The following is a 23,840-nucleotide window of genomic DNA, read 5'->3' on the forward strand; positions in this document are numbered from 1 at the left end:
ATTATCTGATGGTCCGACCGCATTCTGTCCCCATCAACACTTTAACCTTTGGTGCCAACGAGAATGACATAAGAAAGAAGTAAAGACGACTAGCTTGATTGAGTCTCCGCCATGTATATCTCACTAGGTCAGGATATTTAAGCCTCCACATACAGTGGGGAGAACAAGTATTTGATACACTGCCGATTTTGCAGGTTTTCCTACTTACAAAGCATGTAGAGGTCTGTAATTTTTATCATAGGTACACTTCAACTGTGAGAGACGGAATCTATAACAAAAATCCAGAAAATCACATTGTATGATTTTAAAGTAATTAATTTGCATTTTATTGCATGACATAAGTATTTGATACATCAGAAAAGCAGAACTTAATATTTGGTACAGAAACCTTTGTTTGCAATTACAGAGATCATACGTTTCCTGTAGGTCTTGACCAGGTTTGCACACACTGCAGCAGGGATTTTGGCCCACTCCTCCATATAGACCTTCTCCAGATCCTTCAGGTTTCGGGGCTGTCGCTGGGCAATACGGACTTTCAGCTCGCTCCAAAGATTTTCTATTGGGTTCAGGTCTGGAGACTGGCAAGGCCAGTCCAGGACCTTGAGATGCTTCTTACGGAGCCACTCCTTAGTTGCCTTGGCTGTGTGTTTCGGGTCATTGTCATGCTGGAAGACCCAGCCACGACTTTCTGTCACTGGTGGGTGCCAGAAAGTATGCGTGCCAAGATAGCTGGGGGGGCCACTTGTGTTAATCTTAGAATGAGTCCATGATGGAATATCCTTATTAGGGTGCAAGCTGACTGGGTTGCAAGATGATACTATTGTTGTTGGGAGTGACACTCAATAATGGTTGGCAACTGTTGGATGGAATTAGCTTGCAAAGCCGTATATAAACAGAGATTTTGTATGCCTATCATTCAGATGACAATAGGCTACCCCCGTACTGCTTGTCATGTGAATCCGGTACTGTAAATATTAAATACTTTGAACCAACTCTCCATCTAAGTGTGTTTTTGTCAAGCAATTATTATTTTAGCAAACAATTATTGTGATTCCTCCTATATTGTCCCTAACATCCTTACCCCCTTGCAACAGATGTGGGATACATACACACACACTCTTACACACTCAACCCCTTTCCCCCACAATCAACCATAAGCTCAGATGCTCAACGGTTTTTACAGAGCCCAACTCAAGAAAGGACCTGATTTACGAATGCATATCCAGTTACAGCTGTTTGAGAAAGCATGCAAGACTGAGCAAAAATTGACAAAAATGTGAGATTTGATTAACCAATGTCACGTCCTAGGTGATGGAGATCAGATCCACCCCTTTCCACTGAAACACACACACGCTGGTCCCCCGTTGTGACCATTTTCCCCAGCATCTCTGTGCAGTCAGACCTTTGATTATTTTGTACCACAAGGGCCACAATAATATGCCCCATCTCTGATTGTCCGAGTGTGACCCCCTCCCCATGGGTTACTCCAGCCAGTGTTGCCAGCACTGCCACTACCTGGGTGGGGGCACCCCTCCGGAATCCCCACCGGCTAGGTACAAGGTCGTCAAGGTTCTCATTAGCAGCTTTGAGAATTTCCTTGTATATTATGCTCTCCCATCAGGGGGCTCTGGCTTTGTAGGACCAACCCTCATGTAACACAGGAGACATACACACAGGGATGTCCAGGTTTGTATAAAACATGTATGTTCTACACACACACACACACACACACACACACACACACGTTCTACAAACACCCAACAGGGCCATCAAGACACTTGAAGTGCTTTCCCAATACTCCTTGTGTTGCTAATTGGACAGAGGGGGTTGTTTGTTTCTCATCCATCGACAGTGTGTGCATGTGTGTAGTAAAATGGAGGTACTCCTCAATGTGTTATAATGGCTTACAGTACTGGGTGGAAGAGGTAAGGGAAAGAAAAGGTTTGTAGACTAGGGCTTGTACAGTTAACAGTTGGCTGGGGAAAGACCTCTCCCAAGGAGGGAGGACCATAAGCTGTATAGAACACAACAGAGGATGATATTAATGCCATAGACTATTATATTAGCATTACAGTATATTACCCAATTTGTTTTTAACTGGTAACACTCCTCGCCCACTGCTTCTTCCTCATCATGTTCCTCTCCCTCCTCTTCCTTCTCCTCTCCCTCCACGCTCCTCTCCTTCACTCTCCTTTTCCTCTCTCCCTCTACTCTCCCTCCTCCACTCTCCTCTTCCTCTACTCTCCCTCCTCTTCCTCTCTCCCTCCACTCTCCTCTCACTCCACATCTCTATCCCTCCAATCATCTCTAACTCCTTTTCCTCCCTTCCTTCTGCTGCTCAGCCCTGACTCTCCACATCACTTCCCTCACTTTCACTGACCTAGAGGAACAGAGTAACAGAGGGAGAGGAAAGGAGCAACAAATAGGATACAATTGTGGTCAGGAACATAATCTCTCTCTCTCACTGTCTCTCTCTTCCTTTTTCTCAGCCATACACACTCTCTTCCTAATAAGGGGTTTCCATAATAAAGTGTGTGATACAGTTACACGCCTCCCATTCCACACACACACACACTCTCTCTCTCTCTCCTCCAATCAACTCTTACTTTCTTGCCTGACAGACTAACTACAGAGTTTGCCAATGTTAGCTGATTAGTTACGAAGCTGGGACAGTTTCCAAATGAATTGCATCGGTAGAAACAGGACAAAACAAGTAAATTGTTAGCTGGTGTGAGAGATTTATTATTTTTTATAATTGATGGGATGACTAACTTAGAAAGAATGCATTCTTGACTGGGCTAATGTAGGTTGTGACACCTGGCAAGCTGTGATTGATGTGAAGAGCTGTTTTAGGGGGTAAAATGAGATAAGGATTTGTGTCTCCAAATACTAGACTATACTGGTTCTTTGTGATCTGTGAACCATCCTTGGACGTAGGAATGGTGTCTAAGGGAGCTGGCTCTTCTCACTATGACAGGTTGTTATGATAAACGTATGCCTGGAAACAGGGATGCGCTAAGAGGCGGGGGACTAGCCTGTGCGCCAACGGATAGGCTGAGTAAGTCTAAACCACGCTCAAGTCTCTACTCTGATTGGCCAGCAGAGAGGTGGGAAACTCTCTCTGTCAGAGTATTTGAGCAAGAACCTGGAACAATGGATTAGTTCTCTGAAGTGCCCTGCGAGGTATTTCAAAGAGCCCGTATATACGAAACATCATATTTACCATTGAAGGTTTTATATTAATTAAAATACTAGTATATCTTAGAAGTCGTGTTGACCTCTTTTGTTCCTAATGCCAGATTTGAATTGACGCAACTTTGACACTGGCTATGTAAACAAATATCCAACTCATCATATGAGCTCCACTGCGTGGGCATCTACCCTAACATGACAGCTGAGTTGTTAAATAATAGGGAAACGAGGCAATGCATAGCCTATGAATATCTGCACCTAGCAAACATGACAAACAAATTACTGTAGCCTTCATTTCGGTGGCTAGTTAGCTGGTTTTCTGTATGGCTGGCTAGTGAAAGTGACTGCTGAGGTTGACGCTTTGTGAGCGCAGCTCAAATGTACAGCTACACACAACTTTTCTTGCCTGACAGACTAACTAACTTGCTAGCCAGCTATCGCAAGCAGCTTGGGCCGTTTCCATATGAATTACATAGAAACAATACAAAACAACCAACTAGTTAGCTGACTATATACAGCTAAACACTGCAACTATTTCCATGAGACAGAGAGCAATCATTCGAGCTCCACCGCTGATGTGCTCGCCTGTACCAACCAAGTTATCATGACAGGACATGCTAATCTGAGAGCTATTCCCCAAATTTAACAGCATCAAACATAGTCAACACCAAACATAAATCTGCTGTTTACTTATTTCACTCACCTCGACATCATCGCTTTTCAAAGTGCAAGGACGTGTCCGAATTCGTATCACCAACCAACATAGAGATACAGCCTCTTTCACAGTGAAAAGTCGTGTCCCCTTCAGCGCTGTCATTTTGAGAAATGATGTGCAAAAAACGTTGAAAAGTCTGGTTGATGACAACAGCCACGCGAATAAGACAACAGTTTGTTAGCAAGTTCACTTTGCGATATTGACACAGATATTATTGTTAGAAAAACAAGGCTATTCGTGGCCGCTATAGTAATTTAAAGAAAGGCCTTCGACGGCCGCTATGGGTTCTAAAGAGTTAATCAGCATGGACCCAGATTTCTCCATCAGATGCTGCTGAAGTTGTTTAACGCAGCAAAAGAGACAAACACTGACACTTCACTGACAGTCTGACAACCTTGGTCTTGTCAGCTTTCCACCTCCTCCTTATTAGAGCCCCTTTTAACCACCTCCAGTGTAGTTACATTTCCCTCAGGCTCATCTTTTCCCGAACAATTTATAGTCATTTAGAGACTATTTTGTTTATATATGGTTGTTACTGTTTGAAAACTCTGAATCACTTGGCCAATAGACGTAGCTGCCCCTTTGTACTGTTAGCTGAGTCTGACTTTGAGTTGGTAAGGCAGAGGGTCCTGAGCTAGGACAGGCTTGTCTGCTATGCTCCGATTTGGTCTGCTAAACATGGTCTATTTTTTACAGACGATTGTGTCTGGGGCTTTTGCAGTGCTGAAAAGGGGATAGGGAGAGAGCAGAGCCTATGCCAGAAGAGGAGAGAGTAGTCAGGGAAAACGATACCTCTCCATCTGACATTTACACAAGTGACAGCTGCACTGAGCACATATGCATTGGGAAGATGACCATTTGGAGGTCAAGGAGAGAGCATGTGCATACATACAACAAACACACTGTGTGACACACACAAACACACAGATAAACACACACACATAATGTATACAACAAACATACTACAGTTGAAGTCGGAAGTTTACATACACTTAGGTTGGAGTCATTAAAACTCGTTTTTCAACCACTCCACAAATGTCTTGTTAACAAACTATAGTTTTGGCAAGTCGGATAGGACATCTACTTTGCGCATGACACAAGTAATTTTTCCAACAATTGTTTACAGACAGATTATTTCACTTATAATTCACTGGATCATAATTCCAGTGGGTCAGAAGTTTACATACACTAAATTGACTGTGCCTTTAAATAGCTTGGACATTTCGAGAAAATGATGTCATGGCTTTAGAAGCTTCTGATGGGCTAATTGACATCATTTGAGTCAATTGGAGGTGTACCTGTGGATGTATTTCAAGGCCTACCTTCAAACTCAGTGCCTCTTTGCTTGACATCATGGGAAAATCAAAAGAAATCAGCCAAGACCTCAGAAAAAAAATTGTAGACTTCCACAAGTCTGGTTCATCCTTGGGAGCAATATACAAATGCCTGAAGGTACCACGTCATTTGTACAAAAAATAGTACACAAGTCTAAACACCATGGGACCACGCAGCCGTCATACCACTCAGGAAGGAGACGCATTCTGTCTCCTAGAGATGAACATACTTTGGTGCGAAAAGTGCAAATCAATCCCAGAACAACAGCAAATGAGTCCTATATCGACATAACCTGAAAGGCTTCTCAGCAAGGAAGATGCCACTGCTCCAAAACCGCCATAAAAAAGCCAGACTACGGTTTGCAACTGCTCATGGGGACAAAGATCATACTTTGTGGAGAAATGTCCTGTGGTCTGATGAAACAAAAATAGAACTGTTTGGCCATAATGACCATCGTTATGTTTGGAGGAAAAAGGGGGTTGCTTGCAAGCCGAAGAACACCATCCCAACCGTGAAGCACGGGGGTGGCAGCAAAGTGCTGTGGGGGTGCTTTGTTGCAGGAGGGACTGGTGCACTTCACAAAATAGATTGCATCATGAGGAAGGAAAATTATGTGGATATATTGAAGCAACATCTCAAGACATCAGTCAGGAAGTTAAAGCTTGGTCGCAAATGGGTCTTCCAAATGGACAATGACCCCAAGCGTACTTCCAAAGTTATGGCAAAATGTCTTAAGGACAACAAAGTCAAGGTGGAGTGGCCATCACAAAGCCCTGACCTCAATCCCATAGAAAATGTGTGGGCAGAACTGAAAAAGCGTGTGTGAGCAAGGAGGCCTACAAACCTGACTCAGTTACACAAGCTCTGTCAGGAGGAATGGGCCAAAATTCACCAAACTTATTGTGGGAAGCTTGTGGAAGGCTACCCAAAACGTTTGACCCAAGTTAAACAATTTAAAGGCAATGCTACCAAATACTAATTGAGTGTATGTAAACTTCTGAGCCACTGCGAATGTGATGAAAGAAATAAAAGCTGAGATAAATAATTCTCTCTACTATTATTCTGACATTTCACATTCTTAAAATAAAGTGGTGATCCTAACTGACCTAAGACAGGGACTTTTTACTAGGATTAAATGTCAGGAATTGTGAAAAACTGAGTTTAAATGTATTTGGCGAAGGTGTATATAAACTTCCGACTTCATCTGTATATGCACAAACACAGACACTCTCACAGACGGGGGTATGGAGGCCCCCAGGTATATTTGGGGGTGGGCCTAATCCCTCTGCCTGTTTCTCTCTCTCTCTCTCACACACACATACACACATGCATACGCAGTCCCTCTACTTTGTAGAGCCCGTGAGGCCGACATCAAAGCACATATGCCTTGGTGTTCACTCAGAGACAGACAGGCAGTTATTAGTATTCAAGCTTCGTCCGGGTTAGGGGAGGGTTTGGCCGGGGGGGCTTTACTTGGCTCATCGCGCTCTAGCGACTCCTTGTGGCGGGCCGGGTGCCTGCAGGCTGACCTCGGTCATCAGTTGAACGGTGTTTCCTCCGACACATTGGTGCGGCTGGCTTCCGGGTTAAGCGGGTGGGTGTTAAGAAGCGCAGTTTGGCGGGTCACATTTCGGAGGACGCATGACTTGACCTTCACCTCCTGAGCCCGTTGGGGAGTTGCAGCGATGAGACAAGATCGAAAATGGGGAGAAAAAGGGGGTAACATTTTTTATAATCATATTTTTTAAATGATCTAGCCTAAAGAATTATAATAGTTTCATTTCTAGAGGTGGAGGTGTTTCCCGCACCACGAGGCTGCTCAAGTCTGGACAGCTGGTTTTGTCACCTCCTTATCAGCTGTCCAACTGTGTGCTGTAGCAAAGCATACATTTTGAAATGTATAATTTACCATAGCTGACTAATGTAACTCTCCAACATCAAGAAGGCATGCTGCATCCACAAAATAATAGTTTTTTTGCTCCTTAAAATGTACAACATTTACATATGATCCATCAAACAGCTCTGTTGATTTAGGCTTACTTAACATTCATGAGAAAAGATAGGCCTACAGAGAATGTAAACATACAGCGCGAGGCTTCGTGCTGCCTCCAGGCTGAAGTAAGGCAGGAAAGTGGGTGGAAGGATGCGCCGGTAAATAACCAAAGAAATGTATACCCTATGTATGACCCGTCTTCCAGCACAGTCAAACTTGTGTCTGTCACACTAGCTCACCTCTTTGTGTCCCTAGACAGCAAACTCACCGATATACCATGTGGTCCTGCTGATAAGTCAGAAGCTCACAGCAGGGCTGCCAGGGCTGCCAGTGCCGAGAGGAGAAACCCTTTGTAGCCTACATATAGGAGAAATGGAAAAGAACCCTCTTGAATTCCACACAGTCCAAGTTTCATATGGAGAGGATAAGCTAGGCTATAACTTGTGGGCAGGCCTTATTTGAAGTTGAAAGGATGTCAAGTAGCCTGGTTCTAAAATCAAGTGTCCTCACGTTGTGAAGGCTGTAGCTTGTAAACAATGGTGTTGGGACTCTCAAACTTTTCTCCAACTTAATTTGTTCCTTTAAAATCATTATAGAACAATAGATAGTCTCGGATATCTTAGACCTTGAAGCAGCGTAAGCTAGGCAACTGCACGAAGTCTGGGGAGGATGTCGTGTCGGACATTTCGAGAAGGGGCAAAAAATTGTTCGGGGAGGGTCTTCTTCAGACAGACACCTCTCCCAACAAATCACAAGTTTGGGTAGGCGGGGCTTAAAATTCCAGCTTGAAATGTCTTCATGTTTAGCTAGCCAATAAGCGGATATGGAAGTGAAGTTACATGTGACATGCTTCCCATTTCTGACTTGTCCTCTCTGTCCCAACCAAGGACCCAGGGTTCCGGTCTGGAAGCAGGCTTTTGACTGTGCCCAGAGGAAGGTATTGCAGTGATTATTTCCGCCTCTACTCCGAGCGTGCACTATGTTGGCTGTGATAGGCCTATACAGGATAGTCGAGGCGCTCCAGCTCCGTTTTCACACCCTGATAACGTTAAATTGATGTTGTGAGAGAAGCTTTAGCTTGGCCCTCATTTGCCTCCTATGGTGTTCAAAACAAGATAACGGAGACTTTAACCTGTGCGTGTGTGACAAATGCTGCTGGCCTGTGAGTCTCTTGGGTGAAAAAGGAAGTTTCATTTTGTGCAGTCTGCAGTTATCCTCGTGCCAATACACTCTCGCTCTCTCTCTCTCTCTCAATTCAATTAAATTCAATTCAATGGCTTTATTGGCATGGGAAACATATGTTTACATTGCCAAATCAAGTGAAATAGATAAAACAAAAGTGGAAATAAACAATAAAATGAACAGTAAACATTACACTCACAAAAGTTTCAAAGGAATAGAGACATTTCAAATGTCATATTATGTATATATACAGTGTTGTAACGATGTGCAAATAGTTAAAGTACAAAAGGGAAATAAATAAACATAAATATGGATTGTATTTACAATGGTGTTTGTTCTTCACTGGTTGCCCTTTTCTTGTGGCAACAGGTCACAAATCTTGCTGCTGTGATTGAACACTGTGGTATTTCACCCAATAGATATGGGAGTTTATCAAAATTGGATTTATTATTTTAAATGTAAAATGTAAATGTTTTCGAATTCTTTGTGGGTCTGTGTAATCTGAGGGAAATATGTGTCCCTAATATGGTCCTCTGTAGCTCAGCTGGTAGAGCACGGTTCTTGTAACGCCAAGGTAGTGGGTTCGATCCAGGGGACCACCCATACACAAAAATGTATGCACGCATGACTGTAAGTCGCTTTGGATAAAAGCGTCTGCTAAATGGTATATTATTATTATACATTTGGCACAAGGTTAGGAAGTGCAGCTCAGTTTCCACCTCATTGTGTGGGCAGTGTGCACATAGTCTGTCTTCTCTTGAGAGCCAGGTCTGCCTACGGCAGCCTTTCTCAATAGCAAGGCTATGCTCACTGAGTCTGTACATAGTCAAAGCTTTCCTAAATTTTGTGTCGTCACAGTGGTCAGGTATTCTGCCACTGTGTACTCTCTGTTTACAGCCAAATAGCATTCTAGTTTGCTCAGTTTTTTTGTTAATTCTTTCCAATGTGTCAAGTGATTATCTTTTTGTTTTCTCATTATTTGGTTGGGTCTAATTGTGTTGCTGTCTTGGAGCTCTGTTTGTGTTTGTGAACAGAGCCCCAGGATCAGCTTGCTTAGGGGACTCTTCTCCAGGTTCATCTCTCTGTAGGTGAGAAAACTGTTCGCTGCTCTGGCACCCCAATGGTGGAACAAGCTCCCTCACGACGCCAGGACAGCGGAGTCACTCACCACCTTCCAGAGACACTTGAAACCCCACCTCTTTAAGGAATACCTGGGATAGGATAAAGTAATCCTTCTACCCCCCCCTTACCCCACCCCAAAGAAAAAAAAATATATATATATTGTAAAGTGGTTGTCCCACTGGCTATCATAAGGTGAATGCACCAATTTGTAAGTCGCTCTGGATAAGAGTGTCTGCTAAATGACGAAAATGTAAATGTGATGGCTTTGTTATGGAAGGTTTGGAAAAGAATTTAACGGCTCTTTTCTGGATTTTGATAATTAACGGGTATCGGCCTAATTCTGCTCTGCATGCATTATTTGATGTTTTCCGTTGTACACAAAGGATATTTTTGCAGAATTCTGCATGCAGTCTCAATTTGGTGTTTGTCCCATTTTGTGAATTGTTGGATCGTGAGCGGACCCCAGACCTCACAACCATAAAAGTACTTTTAGCCAGATCCTAATTGGTATGTCAGAATTGTATGTTCCTTTTGATGGCATAGAAGGACCTTCTTGCCTTGTCTCTCAGATAGTTCACAGCTTTGTGGAAGTCACCTGTGGCGCTGATGTTTAGGCCAAGGTATGTATAGTTTTTTGTGTGCTGTAGGGCAACGGTGTCTAGATGGAATTTGTATTTGTAGACCTGGCAACTGGACCTTTTTTGGAACACCATTATTTTTGTCTTACTGAGATTTACTGTCAGGGCCCAGGTCTGACAGAATCTGTGCAGAAGATCTAGGTGCTGCTGTAGGCCCTCCTTGGTTGGGGACAGATGCACCAGATCATTAGCAAACAGTAGACATTTGACTTCAGATTCTAGTAGGGTGAGGCTGGGTGCCGGGTCTCTCTCTCTCTCCCTTTATGATGATATGGAATCATATAGTAACCCAAAAAGTGTTAAACGAATCAAAATATATTTTATATTTGAGATTCTTCAAATAGCCACCCTATGCCTTGATGACAGCTTTGCACACTCTTGACATTCTCTCAACCAGATTCATGAGGTAGTCACCTGGAATGCATTTCAATTAACAAGTGTGCCTTCTTAAAAGTTAATTTGTGGAATTTCTTTCCTTCGTAATGCGTTTGAGCCAATCAGTTGTGTTGTGACAAGGTAGGGGGGGTATACAGAAGATAGCCCTATTTGGTAAAATGCTTCACAGTTTATAAGTCACAGACACATCTCAACATCAACTGTTCAGAGGGGACTGTGTGAATCAGGCCTTCATGGTCGAATTGCTGCAGAGAAACCACTTGTCACGAGAATTTATATCTCTAATTAATCAAACTTAATGCTCTGAATAATTCCCAGAGGGTGTAAATTCTCTGGTTTAATCATGAATTAAACAAAGGTCCGCAACCAGCAAGAATGATCTGTATTTTTAATCATGGAGAGCTCTGGCGCCAAAAAACATACAGTGGGGAAAAAAAGTATTTAGTCAGCCACCAATTGTGCAAGTTCTCCCACTTAAAAAGATGAGAGAGGCCTGTAATTTTCATCATAGGTACACGTCAACTATGACAGACAAAATGAGAAAAGAAATTCCAGAAAATCACATTGTAGGATTTTTAATGAATTTATTTGCAAATTATGGTGGAAAATAAGTATTTGGTCAATAACAAAAAAAGTTTCTCAATACTTTGTTATATACCCTTTGTTGGCAATGACACAGGTCAAACGTTTTCTGTAAGTCTTCACAAGGTTTTCACACACTGTTGCTGGTATTTTGGCCCATTCCTCCATGCAGATCTCCTCTAGAGCAGTGATGTTTTGGGGCTGTCGCTGGGCAACACGGATTTTCAACTCCCCTCCAAAGATTTTCTATGGTGTTGAGATCTGGAGACTGGCTAGGCCACTCCAGGACCTTGAAATGCTTCTTACAAAGCCACTCCTTCGTTGCCCGGGCGGTGTGTTTGGGATCATTGTCATGCTGAAAGACCAAGCCACGTTTCATCTTCAATGCCCTTGCTGATGGAAGGAGGTTTTCACTCAAAATCTCACGATACATGGCCCCATTCATTCTTTCCTTTACACGGATCAGTCGTCCTGGTCCCTTTGCAGAAAAACAGCCCCAAAGCATGATGTTTCCACCCCCCTGCTTCACAGTAGGTATGGTGTTCTTTGGATGCAACTCAGCATTCTTTGTACTCCAAACACGACAAGTTGAGTTTTTACCAAAAAGTTCTATTTTGGTTTCATCTGACCATATGACATTCTCCCAATCCTCTTCTGGATCATCCAAATGCACTCTAGCAAACTTCAGACGGGCCTGGACATGTACTGGCTTAAGCAGGGGGGACACAGCAGGATTTGAGTCCCTGGCGGCGTAGTGTGTTACTGATGGTAGGCTTTGTTACTTTGGTCCCAGCTCTCTGCAGGTCATTCACTAGGTCCCCCCGTGTGGTTCTGGGATTTTTGCTCACCGTTCTTGTGATCATTTTGACCCCACGGGGTGAGATCTTGCGTGGAGCCCCAGATCGAGGGAGATTATCAGTGGTGTTGTATGTCTTCCATTTCCTAATAATTGCTCCCACAGTTGATTTCTTCAAACCAAGCTGCTTACCTATTGCAGATTCAGTCTTCCCAGCCTGGTGCAGGTCTACAATTTTGTTTCTGGTGTCCTTTGACAGCTCTTTGGTCTTGGCCATAGTGGAGTTTGGAGTGTGACTGTTTGAGGTTGTGGACAGGTGTATTTTATACTGATAACAAGTTCAAACAGGTGCCATTAATAGAGGAAACGAGGGGAGGACAGAGGAGCCTCTTAAAGAAGAAGTTACAGGTCTGTGAGAGCCAGAAATCTTGCTTGTTTGTAGGTGACCAAATACTTATTTTCCACCATAATTTGCAAATAAATTCATAAAAAATCCTACAATGTGATTTTCTGGAAAAAAAATTCTCAATTTGTCTGTCATAGTTAACGTGTACCTATGATGAAAATTACAGGCATCTCTCATCTTTTTAAGTGGGAGAACTTGCACAATTGGTGGCTGACTAAATACTTTTTTTCCCCACTGTACATACAGCATTTATACCCCTTGACACACAAAGGCACTTTGCTCCGCCCACCTTTAAACTGTTTCTGTCCCCTTCATCCTGGAATGTTTAGTCTCAGCAGTTTCTAACTCACCCCCTCTGTTAGTGGGTTTATAATGATAACCTTAACACAGTTCACACAGTCATCATCAGTATTGGGGTTAACACTTTTAGTCATAATCATAATTCCTCCATCACCACTACTAAAGGACACCAATAATAAGAAGAGACCTGCTTGGGCCAAGAAACACGAGCAATGGACATTAGACCGGTGGAAATTTGTCCTTTGGTCTGGAGTCCAAATTGGAGATTTTTGGTTCAAACCGCCGTGTCTTTGTGAGACGCGGTGTGGGTGAACAGATGTTCCCACCGTAAAGCATGGAGGAGGTGGTGTTATGGTGTGGGGGTGCTTTGCTTCTGACACTGTCTGTGATTTATTTAGAATTCAAGGCACACTTAACCAGCATGGCTACCACAGCATTCTGCAGCGATTCGCCATCCCATCTGGTTTGGGCATAGTGGGACTATCATTCATTTTTCAACAGGACAATGACCCAACACACCTCCAGGCTGTGTAAGGGACATTTTACCAAGAAGGAGAGTGATGGAGTGCTGCATCAGATGACCTGGCCTCCACAATCCCCCAACCTCAACCAAATTGAGATGGTTTGGGATGAGTCGGACCGCAGAGTGAAGGAAAAGCAGTCAACAAGTGCTCAGCATATGTGGGAACGCCTTCAAGACTGTTGGAAAAGCATTCCAGGTGAAGCTGGTTGAGAGAATGCCAAGACTGTGCAAAGCTGTCATCAAGGCAAAGGTTGGCTATTTGAAGAATCTCAAATATAAAATATATTTTGATTTGTTTAACACTTTTTTGGTTACTACATTATTCCATATGTGTTATTTCATAGTTTTGATGTCTTCACTATTATTCTACAATGTAGAAAATAGTAAAAATAAAGAAAAACACTTGAATGAGTAGGTGTGTCCTTGACTGGTACTGTATATATAGCATATATAATTGTAGGGGCGATAATATAGCACACTGGGACTGGTTGAGGGAACTCATAGGAGATAGTGCTCCCCAGAAGCCCAGAGAGGAGGTGCACAATACCCTCTGTGCACAGACGTCATTTCAACATCTAGTTTTGATTTACATTTGGTTGAGTTGGCAAATAACGTGAATTCAAGGTGAAATCAACAAAATTCACCATGTCATTGGATTTTGGTTCAAAGTTGCGTGAAAAAATACGAAATTCCCTTACATAGATTACAATTTGCCAATCCAGTCAGTTTTCCACGTTGATTCAACGTCATCACATTAAATGTCTTGGTTGAAAGGACATTGAAACAACATTGATTCAACCAGATTTTGTCCAGTGGGTCTGACACATTCCAGTCCCTCATACCCAATTCGCGCTCCGTGGTGCTAGCCAGTCTGCTCTTCATACTGGCAACTTGACACTTTTTGTTGTGAATTGGTCGGACGCAGCCGGAATCTGTTGTCGAATGATAGTCGATTCGATGTAATACAACATTGTTTCCAGACGGTGCACCGCAGGCAGACAGACATCTTCAAATTAATAAACAAAATCTTTGTCACCGCGCCGGAGCGGAACAATAGATATGAAACAAACGCACGCTTCACTGAGATCGGTTTCCAAGCACGAGTTAATGAATCCGCCTCCCCGATATATCCTCTTTCTGAAAACAAGCCAACGGTCTGGCTCTCGCTCGCTAGTCTGATTGCGCTGTAGATTCGCAATTCCGAGCAGCTTTTAAAACAAATAATTCAGATCGCAGCCAGACTTTGCCAGAGGCAAAACACACGACAGCACAGCAGGCAAGGTTCGGTCCGACCAGCACAGGAGAGAGGAGGATTGAGAGAAAGCGATAGGCGCGTTCACACAGTGATAACAGTTGGACTGGATATGCAAATGAGCTGCCAGGAACGAGGGCATGGAGCACCCACGAGCCTTCTCAAGTATTTGATCGATAGGGGATATTAGGGTCAGCTAGCCAGATCGGACGCAGTTATAAACAACTCGATGACGGCGCGGCTCACTCCGAGCAAGTTGAGAAACTGTGTGCATCACAGACTGTCAAAACCAAAGGCGTGTTTAACATATTCAGCTGTCAAATAGGCTACAAGTCTACTTTCGCAACAACATGTCATTGTTTTGTCAGAAGGACAGGGGGATTTGAATGACTCGGACGGGGAGGACAAAAATTGGTAGCCCTAAGGTTTTCGACATGCCAGAGAATGTTTCGTTCTCCAGGAACCGCACCGAACTGGACGCGCGGCCGGGGGCGCGTCCGGCATGGGCTATCACGGTGCTGGCCAGCGTGCTGATCTTCACCACGGTGGTGGATGTCTTGGGCAACTTGCTGGTTATCATTTCAGTGCTTAGGAACCGGAAACTTAGGAATGCGGGTAAGTGGATAATTATTGTTTGTGTCTCTTTTGTGTATCATTGTGTGTGTGTGTGTGTGTGTGTGTGTGTGTGTGTGTGTGTGTGTGTGTGTGTGTGAGAGAGAGAGAGAGAGAGAGAGAGAGAGAGAGAGAGAGAGAGAGAGAGAGAGAGAATGGCACCCCTGGTTATAGTCTACCTTGATATTGTTGAAATAATTTGGCATAACATTGACTTATCGACCAATGCAATAGATATATTATAAATGCAATGACAAGGAGAGATTCTGAAAATATGATTTCGTTCTCGTGCCTTATCTGAATCACTGAGCGATCTCATTCAAACCAATAAGCCTACATTCAAGACTCCATATGAATGAGACTGCTGACAATAGTGAATGTATTCCTCCTATGCGGAAGGTGTGAACATCATATGCATTTAGTTTACTTTACGCACAGATAAAAATTATATGATTGTATCGAATGTTGATGATTGCGTTTTAATCACGTTTTGTTATGGGAAAATGTTGTCTTATTGTCTGTAAGGTGTTTTAACCTATGTCAATGCTTTGAGAGTCATTCGGGAATCACTTGTTAGGAGCTACAGGGAGTTCTCAGATTTGATGGTGGCACTCGATCCCTACCAAAAAATCTACACTTAAATGATGCATAGATTATGATTATGGTAACAGATTTCAATCTCATGGGATTCTTTCCTTTTAGCTTGCTTTATTGTTGCATTATTCTATTGTTTTATTCAATATTGACCTTAATTGTTATTTAATAGTATTATTATTATTATTAAATAATAAATAAGCAAATATACATGTTTTTTGTGTGTGCATAAATAGAGGCCTACACTTTTTTATTTCCAAATTGGGTTTTGACAACCTTTTGAAACTAGAACTGTTTTCATAGGCCTGCCGAGTCCATAGTGAAAATGCAAAAGAGAACATTGTATAAAAATGATGGATTCCCGCCAGGGGTATCCAAACAGGGCGGGAAAGAGCCGCACGAGCACCAATTATACCAACACACGTCAGCTGTGTTACAGTTGCCAACACATTATGTGCCCATTGGAGTGATTTATAATGGATTTATTTTGTTTGGCTTTTTCTCAGTGGTCTAATAGCTGTCATCTAGGTTACTGATTAATATTGGAATATATGTTTGGAAACAGAAAAACTATTCAGTTGTGATGGCTTGGGGATTTAAAGCAGGGACCGGGGATTAGTTGGAATACCGTCGGTCAATTCCAGTCTGGTGTGCCCAACACTGAGCGCTCAAATCCTGGCTCTTATGCCCTTACGGCACGGTCCAGATGTTGACTGTTGGAGTTGGAGCCAATGTGTGGCTGACCGTCCGTTCCCTCTCTCTCTCTCTCTCTCTCTCTCTCTCTCTCTCTCTCTCTCTCTCTCTCTCTCTCTCTCTCTCTCTCTCTCTCTCTCTCTCTCTCTCTCTCTCTCCCTCTCCCTCTCTCTCTCTCTCTCTCTCTCTCTCTCTCTCTCTCTCTCTCTCTCTCTCTCTCTCTCTCTCTCTCTCTCTCTCTCTCTCTCTCTCTCTCTCTCTCTCTCTCTCTCTCTCTCTCTCTCTCTCTCTCTCTCTCTCTCTCCCCCTCTCTCTCTCTCTCTCTCCCTCTCTCTCTCTCTCTCTCTCTCCCCCCCTCTCTCTCTCTCTCTCTCTCTCTCTCTCTCTCTCTCTCTCTCTCTCTCTCTCTCTCTCTCAATTTGTTCAATGTTCTATTTCAAGGGGCTTTATTGGCATGGGAAACATATGTTTACATTGCCAAAGCAAGTGAAATGGATAAAAGTGAAATAAACAATAAAAAGTGAACAGTAAATACTACACTCACACAAGTTCCAAAAGAATAAAGACATTTCAAATGTCAGTGTTGTAGCGATCTCTCTCTCTGTAGCACTTTAACAGCAGTCACAGTCGTGATTTATCATGCTTGGTTCACTTGCTTTTATTCAGGCATCATCTACCGGGGGCATCATGCACCCTAAAAGTCTGAGGGGACAGCTTATTCCTGCAATCTAGAGCCATAATCATTAGGCTTAATTATATGTATTTTTCTGCATATCTAAACATATCTCTTGAGCTGCACTATGGGTGCGTTCGAAAATTCACTCTGGCTTTCTACTCCGATTTCAGAGCACTCATCTGAGTGTGCCAGATTGCAGAATAACTGATTAATTTAAGTAAGCACAACACCTGTTGAATATGACCGGTGTCAGTAAACGTTGGCATAAAAACGTAATTAAATTGTTGCCAGCAGCACAGTTACAGTCACCAACACTCTAGACAACATGAAAACAGCCTAACCACCTCTGCTAAGGTGAGTAAATTGGTCAGAGTGAGGTGTTCTCTCATTTGTGTCTGGAAGTAGCTCGCAAACTAGCCAACTTTAGCCAGATGTCTTGGGTGCTTGACTGCCGTTGTAAGGGCAGAACGCTCGGATCAACCCTACTCCTAGGCCAGAGCGTCCAGTGTGTGCTCTGAACACTCCGAGAGCGAAACACTCTGAATTTACGAACTGACAATCTGACAATGCTCTGAATTTACGAACGCCAGAGCACACTCTGAACGCACTCTGGCACTCCAGAGTAAATTTACAAGCACACCCTAAATATGCTTCTCTACATATTTGCTAAAATCTGAGTAAACGATTGAAAGGCATGTGAGTCTTATTCAGTACAACTTCATAAACAACATCATAAAATTGCAAGGTGGCTAGGAGTATTACAGAGAAACTACAACAAATAATCATTTAAAAAATAATAGTAATTAAAAAAAAGATATATCTTTTTACATTTTTTTTTTTGTTAATTGTTAGTTGTTTATACAGTGGGGAAAAAAAGTATTTAGTCAGCCACCAATTGTGCAAGTTCTCCCACTTAAAAAGATGAGAGAGGCCTGTAATTTTCATCATAGGTACACGTCAACTATGACAGACAAATTGAGAAAAATAAATCCAGAAAATCACCTTGTAGGATTTTTAATGAATTTATTTGCAAATTATGGTGGAAAATAAGTATTTGGTCACCTACAAACAAGCAAGATTTCTGGCTCTCACAGACCTGTAACTTCTTCTTTAAGAGGCTCCTCTGTCCTCCACTCGTTACCTGTATTAATGGCACCTGTTTGAACTTGTTATCAGTATAAAAGACACCTGTCCACAACCTCAAACAGTCACACTCCAAACTCCACTATGGCCAAGACCAAAGAGCTGTCAAAGGACACCAGAAACAAAATTGTAGACCTGCACCAGGCTGGGAAGACTGAATCTGCAATAGGTAAGCAGCTTGGTTTGAAGAAATCAACTGTGGGAGCAATTATTAGGAAATGGAAGACATACAAGACCACTGATAATCTCCCTCGATCTGGGGCTCCACGCAAGATCTCACCCCGTGGGGTCAAAATGATCACAAGAACGGTGAGTAAAAATCCCAGAACCACACGGGGGGACCTAGTGAATGACCTGCAGAGAGCTGGGACCAAAGTAACAAAGCCTACCATCAGTAACACACTACGCCGCCAGGGACTCATCATGCTTTGGGGCTGTTTTTCTGCAAAGGGACCAGGACGACTGATCCGTGTAAAGGAAAGAATGAATGGGGCCATGTATCGTGAGATTTTGAGTGAAAACCTCCTTCCATCAGCAAGGGCATTGAAGATGAAGTCGGAAGTTTACATACACCTTAGCCAAATACTTTTAAACTCAGTTTTTCACAATTGCTGACAGTTAATCCTAGTAAAAATTCCCTGTCTAAGGTCAGTTAGGATCACCACTTTATTTTAAGAATGTGAAATGTCAGAATAATAGTAGAGAGAATGATTTATTTAAGCTTTTATTTCTTTCATCACATCCCAGTGGGTCAGAAGTTTACATACACTCAATTAGTATTTGGTAGCATTACCTTTAAATTGTTTAACTTGGGTCAAACGTTTCGGGTAGCCTTCCACAAGCTTCCCACAATAAGTTGGGTGAATTTTGGCCCATTCCTCCTGACAGAGCTGGTGTAACTGAGTCAGGTTTGTAGGCCTCCTTGCTCGCACACGCTTTTTCAGTTCTGCACACACATTTTCTATAGGTTTGATGTCAGGGCTTTGTGATGGCCACTCCAATACCTTGACTTTGTTGTCCTTAAGCCATTTTGCCACATCTTTGGAAGTATGCTTGGGGTCATTGTCCATTTAGAAGACCCATTTGCGACCAAGCTTTAACTTCCTGACTGATGTCTTGAGATGTTGCTTCAATATATCCACATAATTGTCCTTCCTCATGATGCCATCTATTTTGTGAAGTGCACCAGTCCCTCCTGCAGCAAAGCACCCCCACAGCATGATGCTGCCACCCCCGTGCTTCATGGTTGGGATGGTGTTCTTCGGCTTGCAAAGCACCCCCTTTTTCCTCCAAACATAACGATGGTCATTATGGCCAAGCAGTTCTGTTTTTGTTTCATCAGACCAGAGGACATTTCTCCAAAAAGTACGATCTTTGTCCCCATGTGCAGATACAAACTGTAGTCTGGCTTTTTTATGGCGGTTTTGGAGCAGTGGCTTCTTCCTTGCTGAGCAGCCTTTCAGGTTATGTCGATATAGGACTCGTTTTACTGTGGATATAGATACTTTTGTACCTGTTTCCTCCAGTATCTTCACAAGGTCCTTTGCTGTTGTTCTGGGATTGATTTGAACTTTTCACACCAAAGTACGTTCATCTCTAGGAGACAGAACGCGTCTCCTTCCTGAGCGGTATGACGGCTGCGTGGTCCCATGGTGTTTATACTTGTATACTATTGTTTGTACAGATTAACGTGGTACCTTCAGGTGTTTGGAAATTGCTCCCAAGGATGAACCAGACTTGTGGAAGTCTACAAAAAATGTTCTGAGGTTTTGGCTGATTTCTTTTGATTTTCCCATGATGTCAAACAAAGAGGCACTGAGTTTGAAGGTAGGCCTTGAAATACATCCACAGGTACACCTCCAATTGACTCAAATGATGTCAATTAGCCTATCAGAAGCTTCTAAAGCCATGACATAATTTTCTGGAATTTTCCAAGCTGTTTAAAGGCACAGTCAACTTAATGTATGTAAACTTCTGACCCACTGGAATTGTGATCCAGTGAATTATAAGTTAAATAATCTGTCTGTAAACAATTGTTGAAAAATTACTTGTGTCATGCACAAAGTAGATGTCCTATCCGACTTGCCAAAACTATAGTTTGTTAACAAGAAATGTGTGGAGTCTGTCACGTTCGTTAGAGTGAGAGGACCAAGGCGCAGCGTGATGAGCGAACATACTTTACTTTATTTAGAGTAACACCAACAAAACAACAAAACGATAACGTGACGTCCAAAGGTGCAAACACAAACCTATACAGGAACAAGATCCCACAAACACTGTGGGAAAACTGGCTGCTTAAGTATGGTTCCCAATCAGAGACAACAAGCAACAGCTGTATCACGTTGCCTCTGATTGAGAACCACACTGGCCAACATAGAAAAACAATACTAGAACGTGAACATAGAACAAAACACATAGACTTTACACACCCTGGCTCAACATATTAGAGTCCCCAGAACCAGGGTGTGATAGAGTGGTTGAAAAACGAGTTTTAATGACTCCAACCTAAGTGTATGTAAACTTCTGACTTCAACTGTGTATATACACTGAGTGTACAAAACATTAGGAAAATATTGAGTTGCACACCCTGTTGCCTTCAGAACAGCCTCAATTCATTGGGCATGGTGTCACGAGTTACACAGCCAGAACCCAGAAGCAGACCAGGACAAGGTAAGTTGAAACGAAGGTGAGGGTTTATTTACAAATTCAAGAGTGATGCTGAATAATCCCGGGAACAGAGCGGGCGGCGTTGATTAGTTGTTGGGGGTGCAGTGGTTGATCCAATCATGGCTCGGCAGCCGCCGACCACCAGGCAGAGGTTGGATGAAGGTTCCGGACGAGTGATGTTCATGGCTAACGATCCGGCAGGGAATGGATGTTAGGCTAGAGCCTAAGAAGGGTGATGATCAGGACCAGGTGTGCAGATTGCTGATGGGATGCAGGTGCGGAAATCAAGAGAGCTCCCCGGAGCGTTCCAGAACCCTCGGGAAACTGGAGATCACGAGCAGAAAAACTAGTCCACAGACAGGACCCGACTCAGACTGCCGGGATCGTTACAGTACCCCCTCCGACGAACGCCACCGGGCGGACTCCCCGGAGCGCCAGGATGGAGGCGGTAGAAGTCACGGATGAGGTCAGCATCTAGGATCTGTCGCCGCGGAATCCAACTCCTCTCTTCAGGACCATACCCCTCCCAGTCCACGAGATACTGGAAACCCCGGCCCCGCCGTCTGGAATCCATGATGCGTCGCACCGTGTAGGCAGGACCACCTCCGATCATCCGAGGAGGAGGAGGAGGAGGCGGAGGAGGCAACAGAGGACTGAGGAAAACAGGCTTGAGGCAGGAGACATGAAAGGTGGGATGGACTCTGAGCGTCCTCGGGAGTTTGAGTCGAACTGCCACCGGATTGATCACCTTCTCCACCACAAACGGACCAATGAACTTCGGTAACAACTTCCTAGACTCAGTCCGTAAAGGAAGATCCCGTGTGGCCAACCAGACCCTATCTCCGATGGTGTAGGTGGGAGCGGGGATCCGCGACGATTCGCCTGGAGCTGATACCGGTCCGAAACTCTAAGGAGTGCCTTTCTGGCCCGATGCCAGGTCCGGTGGCAACGACGAATATGGGCCTGAACAGAAGGCACTGAGAGCTCCTTCTCCTGAGAAGGGAACAAGGGAGGTTGGTAGCCATACAGGCACTGGAAGGGAGACATCCCAGTGGCAGATGTAGGGAGAGTATTGTGGGCATACTCAACCCAAGGCAACTGAGAGACCCAGGAGGTGGGGTTGGAAGAGGCCAGGCAGCGTAGCGTGGATTCCATCTTCTGGTTGGCTCTCTCCGCCTGACCATTAGATTGGGGGTGAAAACCAGATGTGAGACTGACTGTAGCTCCAATGGCCAAACAGAAGGACTTCCAGACAGCAGAGGTAAACTGAGGGCCACGGTCGGAAACGATATCACTGGGCAACCCGTGGACCCTGAAAACCTCCCTAACCAGGATCTCGGACGTCTCCGAGGCAGAGGGAAGCTTGGCAATTGGCACAAAGTGGGCGAACTTGCTGAATCTGTCCACGATAGTCAGAACGACCGTGTTCCCCTCAGAAGCGGGCAACCCAGTGACAAAGTCCAGGGCCAGATGCGACCATGGTCGCCGGGGAATAGGAAGGGGGTGAAGTAGTCCAGAGCTGGGCCGATTGGTACTCTTATTCTGCGCACACACTGGACAGGCAGCAACATAACCCCGAGTATCCTCGGCCATGGCAGGCCACCAAAAACGTCTGCGAAGAAACGCCATCGTCCGAGCCACGCCAGGGTGACAAGCCATCTTGCTGGCGTGGGACCATTTGAGGACCGCAGGACGAACCGACTCAGGCACAAACAACCGACCGGGTGGACCGTTACCGGGACCGGGCTGCGTCCGAAGAGCCGCCATCACCTCCTCCTCAATCTTCCACCTAACAGCTCCCACGACGCAGTTCCGGGGGAGAATTGTCTCGGTCTTGGACCCACTCTCCTCCGTCTTGGAGAACATCCGAGACAAGGCGTCCGCCTTGCCGTTCTTAGATCCAGGTCGGAACGTCAGGGAAAAATTGAATCGTCCGAAAAACAACGACCACCTGGCCTGACGGGAGTTGAGACGTCTAGCCGATTGCACGTAAGCAAGATTCTTGTGGTCAGTCCAGACAATAAACGGCTGCTCCGCCCCCTCCAACCAGTGGCGCCACTCCTCCAAGGCAAGTTTCACCGCGAGAAGCTCCCGGTTACCCACATCGTAATTCCTCTCCGCAGGCGAAAGGCGACGAGAGTAGTAGGCGCAGGGATGGAGTTTACTGTCCGTGGAGCATCGCTGCGACAGGATGGCGCCAACTCCCACATCAGACGCGTCCACTTCAACGACGAACTGACGGGCCGTGTCCGGTTGAGAGAGAATCGGTGCGTTGGTGAATCGCCTCTTCAAATCCAGAAACGCTCGATCCGCCTCCGGATTCCACTTGAAGCTCCTGATACTGGAAGTCAAGGCCGTTAACGGAGCGGCCACACGGCTGTAATCCCGGATGAATCTGCGGTAGAAATTCGCAAACCCCAAAAATCTCTGGAGCTGCAATCTCGTACCGGGCTGGGCCCATTCCAGAACCGCTCTAACCTTCTCCTGGTCCATCCTAATCTCTCCCCTGGAGATGATGTACCCGAGAAAGGATGTCGTGTGGGCGTGAAACTCGCACTTCTCGGCCTTCACGAACAGGCGATTCTCCAACAATCGCTGCAGAACCTGCCGGACATGCTGGACGTGGTCGGAAGGTTCCTTCGAGAAGATCAGAATGTCATCCAGGTAAACAAACACAAAGAGACCGATCATATCTCTCAGGGACGTCGTTCACCATACTCTGGAATACCGCTGGAGCATTGGTCAGTCCAAACGGCATCACCTGATACTCGAAGTGACCCATCGGTGTATTGAAACCCGTCAACCACTCGTCTCCCTCTCTGATCCGGACCATGTGATACGCATTGCGTAGGTCTAGCTTGGTGAACACCGTAGCACCCTGTAAGGAGTCGAAGGCAGAACTCATCAAGGGCAGGGGATACTTGTTCTTGACCGTGATGTCATTCAACCCCCGATAATCAATACACGGTCGAAGAGAGCCATCCTTCTTACCCACAAAGAAGAATCCTGCCCCCAGGGGGTGA

The 23,840-nt window shown here is 44.5% G+C and overlaps 1 protein-coding gene across 1 annotated transcript in view; it reads left to right on the top strand.

The window, feature by feature from the left end:
• The first annotated feature begins 14,178 nt into the window (after positions 1 to 14,178).
• LOC121566913 (melatonin receptor type 1B-B-like) overlaps positions 14,179 to 23,840 on the top strand; it is a 51,904-nt gene continuing 42,242 nt past the window's right edge. The window contains exon 1 of the mRNA XM_041876829.1: positions 14,179 to 15,047. Coding sequence (XP_041732763.1) covers positions 14,819 to 15,047 — 229 coding nt within the window. The 5' untranslated portion in view covers positions 14,179 to 14,818. The remainder of the gene's footprint in view (positions 15,048 to 23,840) is intronic.

This window comes from Coregonus clupeaformis, chromosome 5 (genome assembly GCF_020615455.1).
Source record: "Coregonus clupeaformis isolate EN_2021a chromosome 5, ASM2061545v1, whole genome shotgun sequence".
Classification (NCBI taxonomy): domain Eukaryota; kingdom Metazoa; phylum Chordata; class Actinopteri; order Salmoniformes; family Salmonidae; genus Coregonus; species Coregonus clupeaformis.